The sequence below is a fragment of the Chlamydotis macqueenii genome, chromosome 22 (genome assembly GCF_036417535.1).
Source record: "Chlamydotis macqueenii isolate bChlMac1 chromosome 22, bChlMac1.mat, whole genome shotgun sequence".
NCBI lineage: Eukaryota > Metazoa > Chordata > Aves > Otidiformes > Otididae > Chlamydotis > Chlamydotis macqueenii.
The window spans coordinates 5,068,441-5,084,247 of NC_141577.1; the positions used below are offsets into that span (position 1 = coordinate 5,068,441).

At 50.5% G+C, this 15,807-nt stretch overlaps 1 protein-coding gene across 4 annotated transcripts in view; it reads right to left on the reverse strand.

Moving 5' to 3' along the window:
* The window catches only part of LUZP1 (leucine zipper protein 1), a 41,368-nt gene that overhangs the window by 7,557 nt on the left and 18,004 nt on the right, over positions 1–15,807 (reverse strand). For all 4 annotated transcript variants that reach the window (XM_086765059.1, XM_086765058.1, XM_086765057.1 and 1 more), the window contains exon 2: positions 2,404–5,649. In XM_086765059.1, the coding sequence (XP_086621185.1) occupies positions 2,404–5,562 (3,159 nt within the window). In that variant the 5' untranslated portion in view covers positions 5,563–5,649. The remainder of the gene's footprint in view (positions 1–2,403; positions 5,650–15,807) is intronic.

The following is a 15,807-nucleotide window of genomic DNA, read 5'->3' on the forward strand; positions in this document are numbered from 1 at the left end:
AAATTTCATCTGTGTATCCGCAGTCTTTCAGGATAACTTTGCACTCCTCGTTTGCTAAACATACATATACTTAATTTATGACGAAGAGTTCAGATTTGTGACTGTGTGGCGTCAGGGCGAGTTCATTTTCAGGCAGGATGCAGAGAGATACCTAACGCAGTACTCGACAGCCCCGTGTGAACTAACCACGCAGTCGCTTTCCTGACTGCTCGTCACAGCAGACACGGGCAAGGCTGGACGCCAGCTAGCTCATCAGGCGTACCGCGACGAGCACGCAGGTCAGGCTGCTCTGCCGGGTACAATTCAGCTGCTGCTGTAGGCACAGCATACAGCCAGCATATTGGATCTGACGGGGACCTTGCGACCAGCCGCAGAACCTACTGCAGAGCTACACCCAGCCCTGGGTGGGCTGCTAGGGGCGAGACGGGAAAGAAACATGCGGGTGCCCACTCATTAGGGCTCCATGACTGACCACACATGAGCCCAGCTGAAAGGGAAGACCTCTTCAGCTGTGAGACCTGAGGCTGTGGGTGCTGCGAATTCCAACTCCTGGGGCAAAGGGAGGCCCAGGGACGGATCTCCCATTTCCCAAGTACGTGAGCTGCTTTGCTGTTGCAAAGGAACAACCTCAGTCACGTCAGTTCTACCCGGACTCATGAAAGAGAGTTACAGTCTGCCTGTGACCCACAAGTGACTCTGGCAAGGGAGACAATTTTGGCTTGGAATCTCCCACCCTACACACGGGACAGAAGTGGGGTTGTACACATCCCTGTCCCCATGATTGCCATCACCTGCTTCAAGCACAGTGTCTGGGTGAGGCCGTTCCTAGGCATCCCCTTCCATACACGGAATTTAGGCTGCGCACTGGTGCTGATGAACGGCGGACTTCATGCCTTCGGTCCCTGATATATCCTTAGTGTCCAAATGTTGCTGGAAGGCCAACCTCCACTTCCTAACACCAGGCAGTAGACTCTCTGCAACGCAAAGCAATGGTGCAAATTCTTCTGTGCTTCTCATTGCCAGCAAAGTGGAAGAGAAGTTTTGCAAAAGTAGAACTCCTTTCGCATCTTCACTGCCTCACCCTTGTCAATGCCAGAGTCATTTGGTTCTGATTTTAACATGAGCCGGCAATGTGCGCTCACAGCCCAGAAAGCCAAGCTGGGCTGCACCCCCAGCCGCGTGGCAGCAGGTCGAGGGAGGGGATTCTGCCCCTCTGCTCTGGTGAGACCCCCCCTGCAGCACTGCGTCCAGCTCTGGAGCCCCCAACATCAGAAGGACGTGGGGCTGTTGGAGAGGGTCCAGAGGAGGCCACGCAGATGCTGAGAGGGCTGGAGCAGCTCTGCTGTGAGGCCAGGCTGAGAGAGCTGGGGCTGTTCAGCCTGGAGAAGAGGAGGCTCCGGGGAGACCTGAGAGCGGCTCCCAGTGCCCAAAGGGGGCTGCAGGAAAGATGGGGAGAGACTCTTCAGCAGGGCCTGGTGTGACAGGACAAGGGGGAATGGTTTCAAATGGAAGGAGGTAGATTTAGATTAGATATTTAGATCAGATTACCCAGCTAGGCTCCTCCTGGAGACTGGCAGCAGCAGCTTAGGGCAGCTCACAGAAAAGAGCAGAGGCAGGAGCAGCACCAGGAACCAGCATGTGGTTTAACGGACTGAAGGGGCACTGGGTGCCAGTGAGTTCGTTTGAAGTATGCTGGAGCCTGCAGGTCCGGTGGCAAGCACAGCTCAGCAGCCCAACCGCCTGCATCTGTCCGCCCGCTTTGAGGGGCTCCGCTGCCTGGTCCCAGCCAAAGGAACAGGAGAAGAGCACAGCTGTCCCTGTGGCTCTCGCTTCTTTTCAGGTGGCATGCTGACACAGACCAAGGAAGGAGCAGCCCTGTATAACCAGCCACCACGCGTGTGTTTAGGAGATGCCCGGGAAGCCTTTGCAGACCACAGACCAGCTCTGGGCTCTGGTTTCACGCAGGGCAACCACGCAGCTCTTACCAAAAGGAGCTGTATCTCTGCAGCCCAAGCTGAGGCACATCCCTATCACCATCTGCTCATCTCCATAACTTTTTCATTACTTCTCCAAGTTGACAGCGCCACGCAAAGCTGCTCTGAAAAGCATACCACGGCCTACATAAGCTATGACTATGTCTCCTCTGATCTTGGCAAGACCAAACATTACCGTACAGTTATTCACAACGGCATTACAAGAGCCAAGCAGATGGATCTTATTTTGGGAAGTCTAAACTGGGTACTTCACATGTGAGATGCTCCACTGAAGATAGCAGGAGCTGGCAGAGGGCAGCAGGTCAGGAAACAGGCTGTAAGAATTTCAAATCAGGCACCCTACAACTCGCAGGCAACTTAGAAAACCTCATCAACTGAAAGACAAGCGTGTTTAACAGAGGGTACTTACAGGGAGCGTGGTCCGGTGACAGGCAGAAGCCGCTGTGGGATCACTTGCATAGCTCCTGCGTGTTAGCAGTTCAGATGCACTTAAGTTACTTTTGGTCCTTCGGGACCCCAGTTCAGGGGCACTCCAGGAATTAACCGTGGCACTGGTCCTTGCTGAGGTCTGTTCCAGGGAGTTTGTTCTTGCACTGTTGCCTTCCATTTCTGAGAGGTCCACTGAGGACCTACACATGTTTGCAGAACTAGAAGGGGCACTTCTCTCCACTTTGGTTTGAGAGTCCTCCAGGGAATGTAAGCCTTGTCTTGTTCTCCAGGAACTTCTCACAGTAACGTGTTTTGTTTCGGATGAAGCTGCATCTGAAGAGCCACGGCTCTTCCAGCTGATTGTCTCCAAAGGCAGCTCACTGTTCCTCTCTGAGAGCTCAGAAGTCTTTATCATAATGCTGCTTCTGGAGACCACTGTTTCTGCTTTACTTCTCAGCGCTGCCTCTCCAATTCTGTCTGTCTCAGGTAGTTTCAGAGCACTTTTATTAATAGATATCTCGAGGGGCGTGGGGAGATTGTTTGTTATTGGTGAAGGCTCATTTGGAGCAACTCTGATGTTGCTGGTGGTAACGTGCCTTTCCTTTGCTGCTACATCTGCACTGGCCCTTGGAGCTGTTGGCTCAGAAGGGAAGATTGTGATGCTGCTTGTCATTTTATTCGTTACCATTTTAAAAACAGACTTCTGTTTTTCTGACTCTGCCTCAGAAACAGTCCCTCCCATGACTGCCTTCATATCCTTTTCGACGATTGCGGGTTTAATGACAGCTTTTGATCTCAGAGCTTCTCTCGGGCTGAACGACCTTCTGGATTTAAATCCTTCAGTGCTAGCATCTGATGGTTTTATACACTTGGTGGAGTCTTCATCATTTACAGTGGTTTTGTCATGTTCAAAAAGAGACGCTCTAAAGACTCCCCTGGAATTGGAGAACTGCTTGGAATTGCCTTTCTTTCTCGTCTCAAAATCTGACTGCGTGGTTGTTCTTTTGCTTCTTCCCGATTCTTCATCTGAATTCAGTTTCTCCTGGTTACTCTGGATGGTTTTGGAGTCCGTTTTTAAGCCAGCATTTACATGATCCATTCCTGAAGTTGAAGACTGCTCCACGTTGTCTTTATCAAGACCCGTGAGAATCTGCAGAATGTCTTCCTGACTCCTGGAGTGATGGGAACGCTTTGTTAGTGTTGAGGGCTTTGCACTTTCAAGTGATGTGTCTGTGAATTCTTTTTCCTGGGAGTTTATTGCTCTTTTAGCCCTCCCCTCCGAGGACTGTCTGTGTGACGCAGCAAAAGTGTTCACTGCTTCTGCTTTAGAGCCAGTGGAGTCCAACGGCGACAGATGGGAGGAGAGGTGGTACCTGTACGCCGAAGCTGTGCCGTTGGAAGAGGTGTGATTACCCCTGGCCAGCAGCGTGTCCCCCAAGCAGTCACTGACTTCTGCCTGACTTGTTTTCAGCTTCTCAGCCAACGAAGTCACTGGTTCTCCTTTGCTTGACTTCTCATCCCGTGCGTCAGCACTGGTGTGGCAGTTGCCACGGAGCACCTGAGATGGCTTTTCAGCCTTGGATCTCAGGCCCGTGTCACCAACAGGTTTGGAAGCTGCTTTCCAAGATTTTTGCTCCTGTGCAGCAGGAGGATATCGGCTGAGGACAGATGGCTGCTCTTTCGATCTCTTCCCCTCATTCTGCATGACGCAGCCTTCCTTCTGACCAGAAGGAAAAGTGGAAACTAAGGATTTGTCTTCCAGTCTTTTGGTATCTGCCACAGCAGTGTCTGAAAGGGCAGATGCACCTGATGCTTTTCCTGCTTTTCTGCTCATTAAGCTTGGGCTGGGCACCTGCTTCCCACCATGGCTGTAGCTGTCGTTACTGACAGAGAAATCTCTGTTCCTTGCTCTTTCCCGGCGCTGCTGCGGCGAGAGCTCCCTTGGCTTGTGCTTGCCAGCTGTCAAATCCGCTGTGACACCTCGGTATTTAGGTCTGTCGTGTTTTCCCCTGCTAGAAAAGCTTGTATCTTCATTTTCGATCTCGCCATTCTCCAGATCCTTCTGTTTCTTTATTTGCATTTTTATTTCTTCCAGCTGACCCGTTAAGAGTTTGTTTTTATTCTGTTCACTCAAGTAACTGTCTTGCAGGTCACTGTTTTTGGCTCTCATTTTTTTAAGTTCTTCTTCTAAAGATTCAAAACGTTTGATCTGAGTTTTAAGTTTCTCAATTTCTTGGGTGAGATCTTTCACTTTGTTGTCTTCCTGATTTTTATTCTTTTGGTTTTCTGATTTATTCCTGGTTTCATTTTCCACATGTTTCAGGTAATCCACACTTCCTTTCCTCCTGGTCTCCTTCGAGGGCAACGCAGAAGTCAAGTCATCTTCAATTCTCAAATCATTTCTGTCCAGAAGATTATTTGATGACCTTTCTAGCAAGTTAGATGCATTTCTAGTTTGATCTGCCCTATTTAGTTTATTGTTTTGTTCTAGTTTCTGTGTTAGCTCCTGGATTATTTTTTCATTCTGCTTTTCTCTTTCATTAAAATGTTTTCTTTCCGTGATAAAGCTCAGTGCTAACGATTTCATTTTTTCTAACTCCCCCGTTAAATTCTGCTCGGTTTTATCCAGCCTGTCCTCAGATGCTTCCAGTTCTTTCACTTTCACTCTAAGTATTTCTAATTCCGTAGATATCTTTTTGGTCAAGTTCTTTTCTTCGTTGAGGCTAAGACACAGCTGCGTACAATCATTCTTGCTCCTGCTGAAGGCCTCCTCCAGCTTCTCCAGCTCTGCCATTCTCCTCTGAAGGTGTTCGATTTCTGACTTCAGCTCTCGCGTGAGGCTCTCTTCCTCTTCAAGTTTTTCTTTCATTAGCCGGCAAAGCTCTTCAGCCTTCCTAATTTCCTCATCCTTGCCTTCGATCTTCAGCACTCTTTTCCGCAGGGCTTCAATGTCGGCCAGCATGCTGGAGTTGCTGCCTTCTGCCTGGATAACTTTGTCCTGGAGCTCAAGCAGCTCATCCTCTGCTTTCTGCAGATTTTTGGTTGCTTCCTCCAGTTCATCAAGGCGGCGACTAAGACTCTGCAATTTGAATCGTAGGTGCCGATTTGAGGTTTCCTTGTAACCTGTAAATTCTGCCATGTTTATTTTTTATTCCTTTTAGGTGAAAGCTCTGTTTGGTACGAGTGTGGTCTTTAACACCTTGTGTATTCCAGAGGCAATCTCACCCTGAAAGAAAAAACGTTTAAAATCAATATAAAAGCTCAGAATATAAATATTCTCACTGAATAAGTTATATGTTTATATAAATAACTTTTTCACTAAACACATTTCTGAGTGCTAAATTAGGAGAAACGAAGCTGTCCATTTACTTTGCTTATTCAGGGTTTCCAAAAAGAAGCACGCGCCCTCCTCTGCCGATCTGCACTGGCGATGCGCGCACAACCAGCGCGTGCACAACCGCCAGATCCTCACCCCGGTGCCCAACAGCCAGCACAAGCTGCCACGTGCCAGCTCCTGGGCCGTGGAGGTTCGTGCACGTGCAGGACCCGTACACGGATGCGCCCACGCAGCAGACACCACTCTGTTCAGCACTGCACCGGTCTCCTGAAGACGCCTTAGAGATGAAGATTCAGGAACCATAAACGAGATCAGGAAACCTGGAAATGCAACCCCCAGCAATCTGGTGGGCGCTGTGGAGAGGGCGAGTATTTCTCCTGCAGCCCAGGCTGCTTGGCAGAAACCTTCACCTGGGTTCTAATCACATCCAGGGACACTGCCAGTGGAGTTTCAAGTTCGTCCCTCTCATTGGAAAAGCCGTCATTGCCCTCGGCTGTGACCCACTCGCCCACCCAGGAGATGAGCAGTTGCTTACTCCTCTCCTCCTTGCTGCTGCTCCCGGTGAGCAGGGGTTATAACACACGGGCGTGCTCTCACCTACCAAATGCAGATCTCTTCACAGCTCAGCTCAGAGGTGGCAGGGCTTTTTATAAACAGCCCCTTGTGCTTGGCAGGGAGAAGCAGGGAGAGGGAGCTGAGCAGGCCAGAATCACAGGATCACAGAATGGTTTGGGCTAGAAGGAACCCTCAAAGCCCACCAGGTCCAACCCCCCTGCAAGAAGCAGGGACATCTCCAACCAGATCAGGTCGCTCACAGCCCCGGCCAACCTGGCCTGGAATGTTTCCAGGGATGGGGCATCCACCGCCTCTCTGGGCAACCTGGGACAGTGTGACACCACCCTCAGCGGAAAAAAAATTTTCCTAATATCTAATCTGAATCTACCACTTCTATTTTAAAACCACTCCCTCTTGTCCTATCCCAACAGGCCCTGCTGAAGAGTCTCTCCCCATCTCTCTTATCAGCCCCCTTTGGGCACTGGGAGGCCGCTCTCAGGTCTCCCCGGAGCCTCCTCTTCTCCAGGCTGAACAGCCCCAGCTCTCTCAGCCTGGCCTCACAGCAGAGCTGCTCCAGCCCTCTCAGCATCTGCGTGGCCTCCTCTGGACCCTCTCCAACAGCTCCACGTCCTTCTGATGTTGGGGGCTCCAGAACTGGACGCAGCGCTGCAGGGGGGGTCTCAGCAGAGCGGAGCAGAGGGGCAGAATCCCCTCCCTCGACCTGCTGCCACGCGGCTGGGGGTGCAGCCCAGGATGCGGTTGGCTTTCTGGGCTGCAAGCGCACATTGCCGCCTTGAGCTTCTCATCCACCAGCACCCCCAAGTCCTTCTCAGCAGGGCTGCTCTCGATCCCTTTGTTCCCAGCCTGTACTGATACCAGGAGTTGCCCTGACTGATGTGCAAGACCTTGCACTTGGCTTGGTTGGACTGAATGAGGTTCACATAGGCCCACTTCTTGACCTTGCCCAGGTCCCTCTGGATGGCATCCCTTCCCTCAGGTGTGTCAACGGCACCAGTCAGCTTAGGTCATCTGCAGACTTGCTGAGATGGCTGCTGGGAGGATCTGAAGTCCCTCTCTGGCGCTCAGCATTAGCATCACCCTGTCCTGGGCCTGAGCTACGTCCCCAGTGTGTGTGAGGGCTACTGCAAACTTGAGGGGAGGGGGTGTCTGCAGCTCTTTGTGCCCTCGCTCAGGCTGTCTGCCTTGAAGCAGAACTTGGCCTTCAGCATTTTTGTGGAGCTCCCTGCAGAGGAAACACTCAGGAGTTTCCTATTTCACAGCGCCAAGAAGTAAAGAGCAGGATGTGGGGAGGAGACGGCACCGGTCAGGGAGATCGCAGCGCCTCGACGCAAAGCCTTTGGCTGATAGTGATTCATTTCCTGCCCGGCAAGGGAGCCCGGGCTGCCAACAGCCATCCTCCACGCACACCGGGCACTCGCGGTGCACACCAGGCACTCTGTGACCCCTCTCCTGAGGGACCTCCCTCGCTCTGGGGGGGTCACCAGCCTATTTGTTCAGTCTCACGCACCTCAGGCAGCTGCGAGGAGCACGGCAAAAAGCACCCGGAGAGGAACCTCAGCGCCGCCTTGGCCACGCGCCCGTCCCCTCCCTAACCACCACGGTCACATCCCGCTCCTGGGCCACCCTCCTCGCGCTGCCCACAGACAGTAAAGGCCAGGTGGGCCTCAGCGCTGCTGTGGGGCGGTCTGCAGACAGGAAAGGCTGGTCAGACCCCGGCAGGATCCCGTCGAGGCACGTCACCGCAGTGTCACAGGAAAGGCCACAGCCAGCAGCTTCACAGTGCTCTGGAAACAAAGCCCTGTCCCCAGCAGGCCTCGGCGCAGGGAGTTAATGGTTAACCCAGCATCGGCCACCGGCTGGGAAGCGAGAGCGGCGTGTTCCCAGCGTACAGCGGAGTGTGACGCAGGGCTGGTGTGCGAGCGCCAGCCGGGAGCCAGGCAGCCATGGCTCCCAAGCGACAGGCTCCTCACCACAGAGACCACGGGGGCTCAGCAAGCTCTGACAGTGGGACCAGTCCAGTCCCACAGACCCCTTCCTGGGAAGGGGTGGGAAATGGAGAGCTACCTCCACAGGTGGGTGGGCAGAGGGGTGAGGCAGAGGGGCAGCTTTTCCTTTTCCTTCCTCTTCTTCTACATCCCAAATATTCCTGCAGCGTCAGCTGCCACCTGGATGGAGTAGGACCCCCCCACACACATCTGGTACCCTGGGGAAGCCCCACTGTGGAGGCCAGTAGATGCTCAAGCTCCATGAGCAACTGGGTGCAGAGAGGTCAGGTTGCCCTGAAGACATTGGGCTTCTGCAGCCAGAAGAAACAATTGCCACAGGAGGTGACCTGGGGTGGTCCAACGCAGTCTCCACCAGGAAGGAAGGGGGTTATGGGCACTGATCCCTGGGAAGGGACCCAGTATTGCTGGTGAACCACCCATCTTGTTGCTTCACCAAACCACGCTTCTAAAGTTGGTTCCTACAGAGTCTGGACCACGGTCAATAACATGCCTTTGTGTCTGTACAGGATAATGCTGGGTGAAGAGCGCAGTGCGGGCCATGAGTCAGGATTTAGACCCTCTGGCTACATTGTCACAGCTCATGGGTCATAAAGAGCAGGAGAGGGATGCTGAGACTGAGTCATGACCTCCTCTCTGGATGTCAGAGGCTGCCAGAGGCCCAGAGGAGAACCTGATGTAGGAGGAAACACTCAAATCTTCAAATGAAGCAGAAAATTTAACTCAGCAATTAATGACATGAATGACTAGTGGTGGCCCTCAGGGGCTGATGATGTTTAATGTCTCTGTTAACGACAGAGATGATGGGATGGAGCACGCTCTCGGCAAGTTTGTGGATGACACTAGACTGGGAGGTAGGGGGGGAGCGTGGCAGACATGCTGGAGGGCAGGGCTGCTACTCAGAGGGACCTTGACAGGCTGGAGAAAGGGGACAGCAGCTAGGGACGATGGCTAGAAAGCAGCGTCACAGAAAAGGATCAGAGGAGTCCCGGAGGACGAAAAGTTGAACAGAGGTCAGCAGTGTGTCCTTCTGGCTAAGGCCAACCGTAGACTAGTCTGTGTCAGCAGGTGTGCAGTCAGCAGGTCGAGGGAGGCCATCCGTCCTCTGTTTGGCTCTTGTGAGGCCACATCTAGAGTGCAGTGCCTAGTTTGGGACTGCCTGGTACAAGAAAGACACAGATGTACTGGGCTCAGTCCAGCAGCGGTCACCAAGATGGCCATGGGCTGGAGCAGTGGACGTAGAAGGAGACACTGAAGGAACTGGGCTTACTCAGCCTGAAGAATAGAAGGCAAAGACCTTTTGCTGCCTGCAACTACCAAACGGGGAATGTAGAGAAGACAGAGTCAGGCTCTCCTCTGAGGTACACAGTGAAAGAAGCCAAAGACACAAACTGCAAGAAGAAAAATTCCAAGTACGTACTAGGACTTCCCCCGCCCCTCACCATGAGAGTGGTCAAGAACACTGAGAGAGTCCCAGGGAGCCTGTGGGACCTCCATCTGTGAAGGTACTCAGAGCTCTACCAGAGGTGGCCCGGGAACTCTCCAAGAGCTCCCCAGCTGACATGACCTACAGCGAGAGATGGAAGAGGCTCAAGCTAGTTAGCTTAATAAGGAGAAGTAGACATAGAGCAACATCTTCTAAGAAAAAAAATATGTTGAGAGAAAGTATCCACGAGATGTCTTCTAGCAGAAGGCCTTTTAACTTCTTGGCATAGCCAGAACTAATGCCAGTGCTTGGAAACAGAACCTGAACAAACTAATATTACAAATCGAGTGCACATTTACAAGACAGAGGGGAATGAGCCAATATAAAATCTTATCTTAGACGCAGTGGCTGTTTAAGCTAGCCACGCTTTGAGTGAGCGTGGCTTGGAGCAGAGACCTCCAGGGGTACTTCCAACCCAAATTACTCAGTGTTCCTGGCTGTTCTTCTCCAGTCTGCCACTGATACCAAAATATCAGAAGGAATAGTGCAGGATTCAAACACTGGAACTATTATTAATGCTAATTAATATTGTTGGAGGATGTTTAACCAGGACTTGTTAAAGAAATCTGATAAGGCAAAAACTTGCTCAGCATGTAAAGGTACTGAACAATCTGACATGGACGTCTGGACCTCAGATTTCTCTCTCTCTCTCTTTTTGGAAAGTGAGCAGTTCTCATCCTAGCTCTATTTTACATTCTTAGCAAAAAAAAAAACCAGAAAGAAAAGAGGATGACAATTTTCACAAATTATGAGTCTTCTAGATTCAAGTTGAGTCTTCTAGATGCAAAGACAAATTGAGTCTTCTAGATTCAAAGAGAATATGACCCTCGAGTGTCTTCATCTGACCTTCCCAGGGAGACAGGACTTTCCTCAGGAGGAGAGGAACCGCCCCGTGAGGATCACGCTCTCCCCGGTGATGAAGGGAACCTAGTCACGGGCTCCAGCACAGATACCCGGATGGCAGTCGCCTCCCCTGGGAATGATTCCCCTCTCTCTCCAGGGGCCACGGATCAAAAACATAAGGCTGAAAGTTTGGGAAAAGCTGAGGAAAGTTTTGGGAAAGCTCAGAAGAGTAGGCATGAGTGCTTCTTTACCCTTTAAAACTCTAAGAAATCACCGATTTCACCTGAACAACAAGGGCAATCCTGCCTTAAGCCAAGAGCCACAAAAACATCCATTTGGATTTGACTTCTTGAAAAAATGCCCTTCCAATGAGACATGTAGGAAGCCTGGGGAATCTCAGACTATCTGTTATTCAAAGCAAATATCGAGGCAAAATGTGTGTCCAGTGAACACCTCCGGGGAGAAGAGATTTTGTCTGATCTAAAAGGCTCTTTATTATAACACATTCAGGCAAAACCCACTTTCACAAGAGAAACATGGCACACAATTTAACCCCTTCACAGCAGCGACTTTCTAACAAACGCTGCAGTGAATTTACCAGGATTCACTATTTAAATGACTCATTCTGAGTCTACTTTTCCCAAAGATTTGTCATTGGGCTTTCTAGTCTTCCTCAGCAAGCGTGTGTCTCTCCTAACTTTACTTATATTTATCATTATCTTTAGCACAGGTTGTCCTTCAGGGCTCTTGTGACTCTGGGCTGACTTTTGGCCACGTCAGCCTGTTAAACAGCCGTGAGAATTCAGTATTCAGGACATTTACTAGAGTACTTTCGTCACTCTCAATTATCCTTCATGTACTTAAACTTACCTTTTTCTGCACCCTCAGTTCTGCTTATCATTATCTACAGGCTTATTAAAACATTTCTTTAGCAACATTACTGGATATAACCTTCCCCCAGGACTCTATTTCTGCACAAAACACACAGAGTGAGTTCACAGCTGTGTATGGAGGCAAAAAAATCTCTAGCTGGAAACATCTGTGCTAGCTGAAACACCTTAGGAACGGGGAGATAACCATCTTTTACTTCAGGAGCAGCAATTAAATGACTGCTACTTGAGACCCACACAGATAATCTCTGCCAGAAGTCCTTAGGACCGTGACACTGCTCCTCTCTAGATGCACAGGAGCATCTTACTCTACCTGTCGTGTTCTTACTCTGATTCGGCTGTTGGTAAGAGGTCCACACGCACCCACTGCTCTGGGTTTCAGGGTGTTCCCAATGTGGCAATAACTGTTGGCACCCATTCCTGTGCTCTCTGCTATGCCAAGATAAAAACGCTGCCAGCTGCCATGCGTTTTGTTGAGTGCTAGAACACTCTGCTATCTCTCACGAGCACATTTTGCACTTAATCTTTGGGTTTTTATCTTTCTCCTTTTACACCGACAATGTAACATCCCTCACCGTGGTTGGGGGAGCCTGGGCCCCCAGTGACACCACTGCTGGTCTTGCACAGTACCCATCATCTAAAGGATGACATCACATCGTATATGTTAAGTTTCACAGTCTTACCCAGTCCTAAAGATGAATGAGAACTATTGATGCCTTGGTCTACAGTCAGTTTTTATTCATTTCTTCTTTTGCCTTTGAAGCTGTAGGGGTTTTTGGTAGCCCCTGGAGAGCAGCACTCATCACAGGCAATAGAAAATCAATACATTCAAGCACAGCTATAATCAGGGATAAGAATAGCAATTTGCCCCATGGTAGCCAGAGTCCTTGGGGTCCTCCACACTCTCAAATCCACACAGGCTGAGAGTTTTGTATTCCTCGCCTGACAGGTGGTCTTGTTTGCAGGGAGGAGCAGAGTGGGGCTATTGTCCGTGCTCTTGTGGATGGGTTGTACACCTGGTACTACTCCCTCCAAATGCTGGGGTGAGCTCAGATCCTCCCTGTCCTGCATTCTGCTCAACTATCACTCAGAATACCCGTGGGAACTGTATTTTTGCATTAAGCACAACGCTGGGAGTGTTTGCACGCACCTGGGGAAAGGGAGCCTTAGGCAATGCAGGTCTCCACACCACGTACTCAAATTGCATTAGGAGGCTGACTGTCACTTCAGGCGTAAGGAGAGGCTCTGGAGACGTACATCAGCAAAACCTGGGGTAGCAAGGGGGTTCCTCTTAGCAGTCCCTGATGGCCAAGCAGGTCGGGGGGAGGTGAGGAGGCTACGCTCTGGTTCCAACACATGCTCTTCCACCTGAGGTATAGGTTAGGTGTGCTGTCTGTACTCTGCCCCATGTGCACACACATCTGCAGTTTTAATTAAAGGGTTTCTGGTGTTGCACACGTATGCAAGGGAGTGTGAACATGTCATGCTCAAATGCGGCAACGCTGCTGACGATTCACGCTCGTATCACAGCTCAACATGGTGAGAGCATCAGCAGGGTTTTTCTTCCCTGCCCCTGGGTGGAATGGGCTGGGAGGAGTCCAGCATGTCATTCTTCATTCATAAAGCAAAATTCCTCTGCCATTTATGTAGAAAAAGGACATGAGTGTCACAGATTGCAGTAGATGAGGATACTGCGGCCAGAGCCTTCAGTCAATTAAAGAGAAGAGGAAGGAAATTTTTTCTTATTTTGATTTTGCCTTTTATGAGTGCCTTCCAGCACCTGGTTCTTGACCCCACACAATGATAAATAGCCGTGGGAACAGGGAAAAAATAATCCAGAAAAAAAAAGGTACAAACCAAGATATTCAGACTAAATAAGAGCCAGAGTCCACTATGTGTGATCAACCCCGCGTGCTGCCTGCAGGCGCCTAGAACCTCCTGGGGCAGCTGGAGAGAAGCGGATGATGTGTTTGCTTACACAGGGTGGGGAAAGGGGCGCCCTGGCCCCACTGAACACAAAGGCAAAATGCCAAGCGACTTTGAGGGATGTCTGTATTTTGAGGGATGAACTGTCTCAGAAACGTCTGCATCTGGTGGGAGAGGAAATTCTCAAAGTCAGAACAAGCTACACAATCTGGAAGTGGTTTGACTATTGACTAACACAGTGCTAGACTAGAGAGGTGAAATAATGAGACAGCAGCCAAAAATAACCACAGCGACCACAACGTTCAAGGAGACTAAAACAAAGACACCAAACAGCATCTACAGCAAGTGTGGGAGACTGCAGCAGGCTCTGCAGATGCAGGAGAGGATGTGGCACGTCAGCAAGTCACACCCACCCTGCGCCAACACTCCGATCACCCACCAAACTCCTCAGTGCTGCTCTGCGCCCGGCATTATAAAAGGAATTTCTTCACACAGAGCTTGCAGAGCCCAGGAGAAAGAAGCAGAGCATAAAGCCACCCTTAGTTGCTCACAGCAGATGCTTTGAGCAGCACTGAGGTTTGAGCAGACACAGTCGCTGTTGCTTTACTGTGCACAGCAGAGATTTTGCTTTTCTCTACAAAGCTGCTACCGCTCTCCCCTGGCTCTGCTTCAAAATCACTGCTCGCCTTGCACTGCAAAGACTCACAGGTAAAGGCTCACTGAGCTCAGCTCTGAGCATTTGGTGACTAGGTGCAGCACCTTCTTTCCAGCAATCCACGAGGCTGTTACCCTGCACAAGCAGCAAACACAGCCCTGTGGCGGGTGGCATCCTCGCCCCGGGAACCCCACAGCAAGGAGGATGTTACCTGGACTCTGGAGCTCTTGACCAGAAACGGATTGATCCTTTCAAAGCCCCTCAGCATGCTGCTCCTACCTGCCAGCTCTCAAAACACGCCGCGTACATGCAGCAGACAAGTTGCCTATTTTGACAAGCTCTACATTTCCCTTACGTTTGAATTCAGCCACACATTTTCATTTATGGTAGGCAAGCAGAAGAATTGGTGGGACCCCAGGAATTACCTCCCTGCCTTCTTCACACTGTTTCAAGAAAAATGCCCAATCCTGCACTAGAATCAAAGCCAAGGAAGATGTTTTTCTTCTCTGTCTCAGTGTCCCATGCTGCTACTTGTACTGTCCTCAGAAACAGATTCTCCTGTCACATTTGATTTCACAAACACTATGCGGGCTTCTCTCCAGCGAGTCACAAACTTGGCAGCATACTGCGGATGGCATGGGAAAACAGCCCCAGCTCAGTGGTGCCTTTGTGAGATTTATTGGACATGGAGGTCTCCCACCTCCCTCACCCCTCCATACCTCCCTCCCACCTCTGTCAGGCTCAGCGTTGCAAGGGCTTCAGGGACCATGGCTGTGACCACCACTTCTCTTCACCCTCGTAACATGTGCTAGCGTCAAGGTGCTGCCTGGAGCTGAACAGGCTGGCTGAAAGCCACAGGATCCGACCTTTAGGAGAGCCTCAGACTATCCGAAGTTTCCCAACCGTTCTGCCACGAGGCCAGCATTTAGTTACTGTTGTCTGCTTTGAACTCAGTTGTCATTGTTTTTTTTTCTGTAATTCTCCAGCATCGCCCCTTTTGAGGAAAGGGGACTTGGACTCCCCAGGGATACTGCAGTATTTATTAAGACATTGGTTCAATGTTAATAGCAGTGCAAAAACCAGAGTATTAGAGGAGGAACGTAAACCAGGAGGGAAAACTACTGCTCAGTCTTAGAGTGCTGTGGGCTTCTGGCTTGTCCATCTCAGAAAGCCGGTGTGTAAGGAGACTGCCCAGGATCAGCCCCTCCAGCCTGAAACAGAGACAACCGATGGGGAGAGGAAATACTAATGTATTAGTAATGTATATAGATCCATAAAATCAGGAGAGGAGTAGAGGAAGTTGATGTCTGCTGCCATCCATAAAACACAAACTGATAGGCATCAGCTGGAACGACTGCGGGGAGGTTCAGAGCAAGCAACAAAACCGTGGAAATCACCCCTTGCAGGATATTATGGATGTCAAAAGTTTATACAGATCCAAAAAGTTACTAGAAAAACTCACGGAAAAAAGTTTCAAAGATTATTGCATGCAAAGAAGACAAAATCCTATGACTCAGGAAGTCCCTGGAAGTGGGTAGAGGGGGAAATCTTACTGCACATTAGCCATTCCCATGCTCCTCCCCAACATCTGCTTTTGGCCACTGGTGCGGCTAGGATGCTGAGGAGACGGGCATCTTCATCTGACCTACAGTGCTCTCTCCTCCGTGC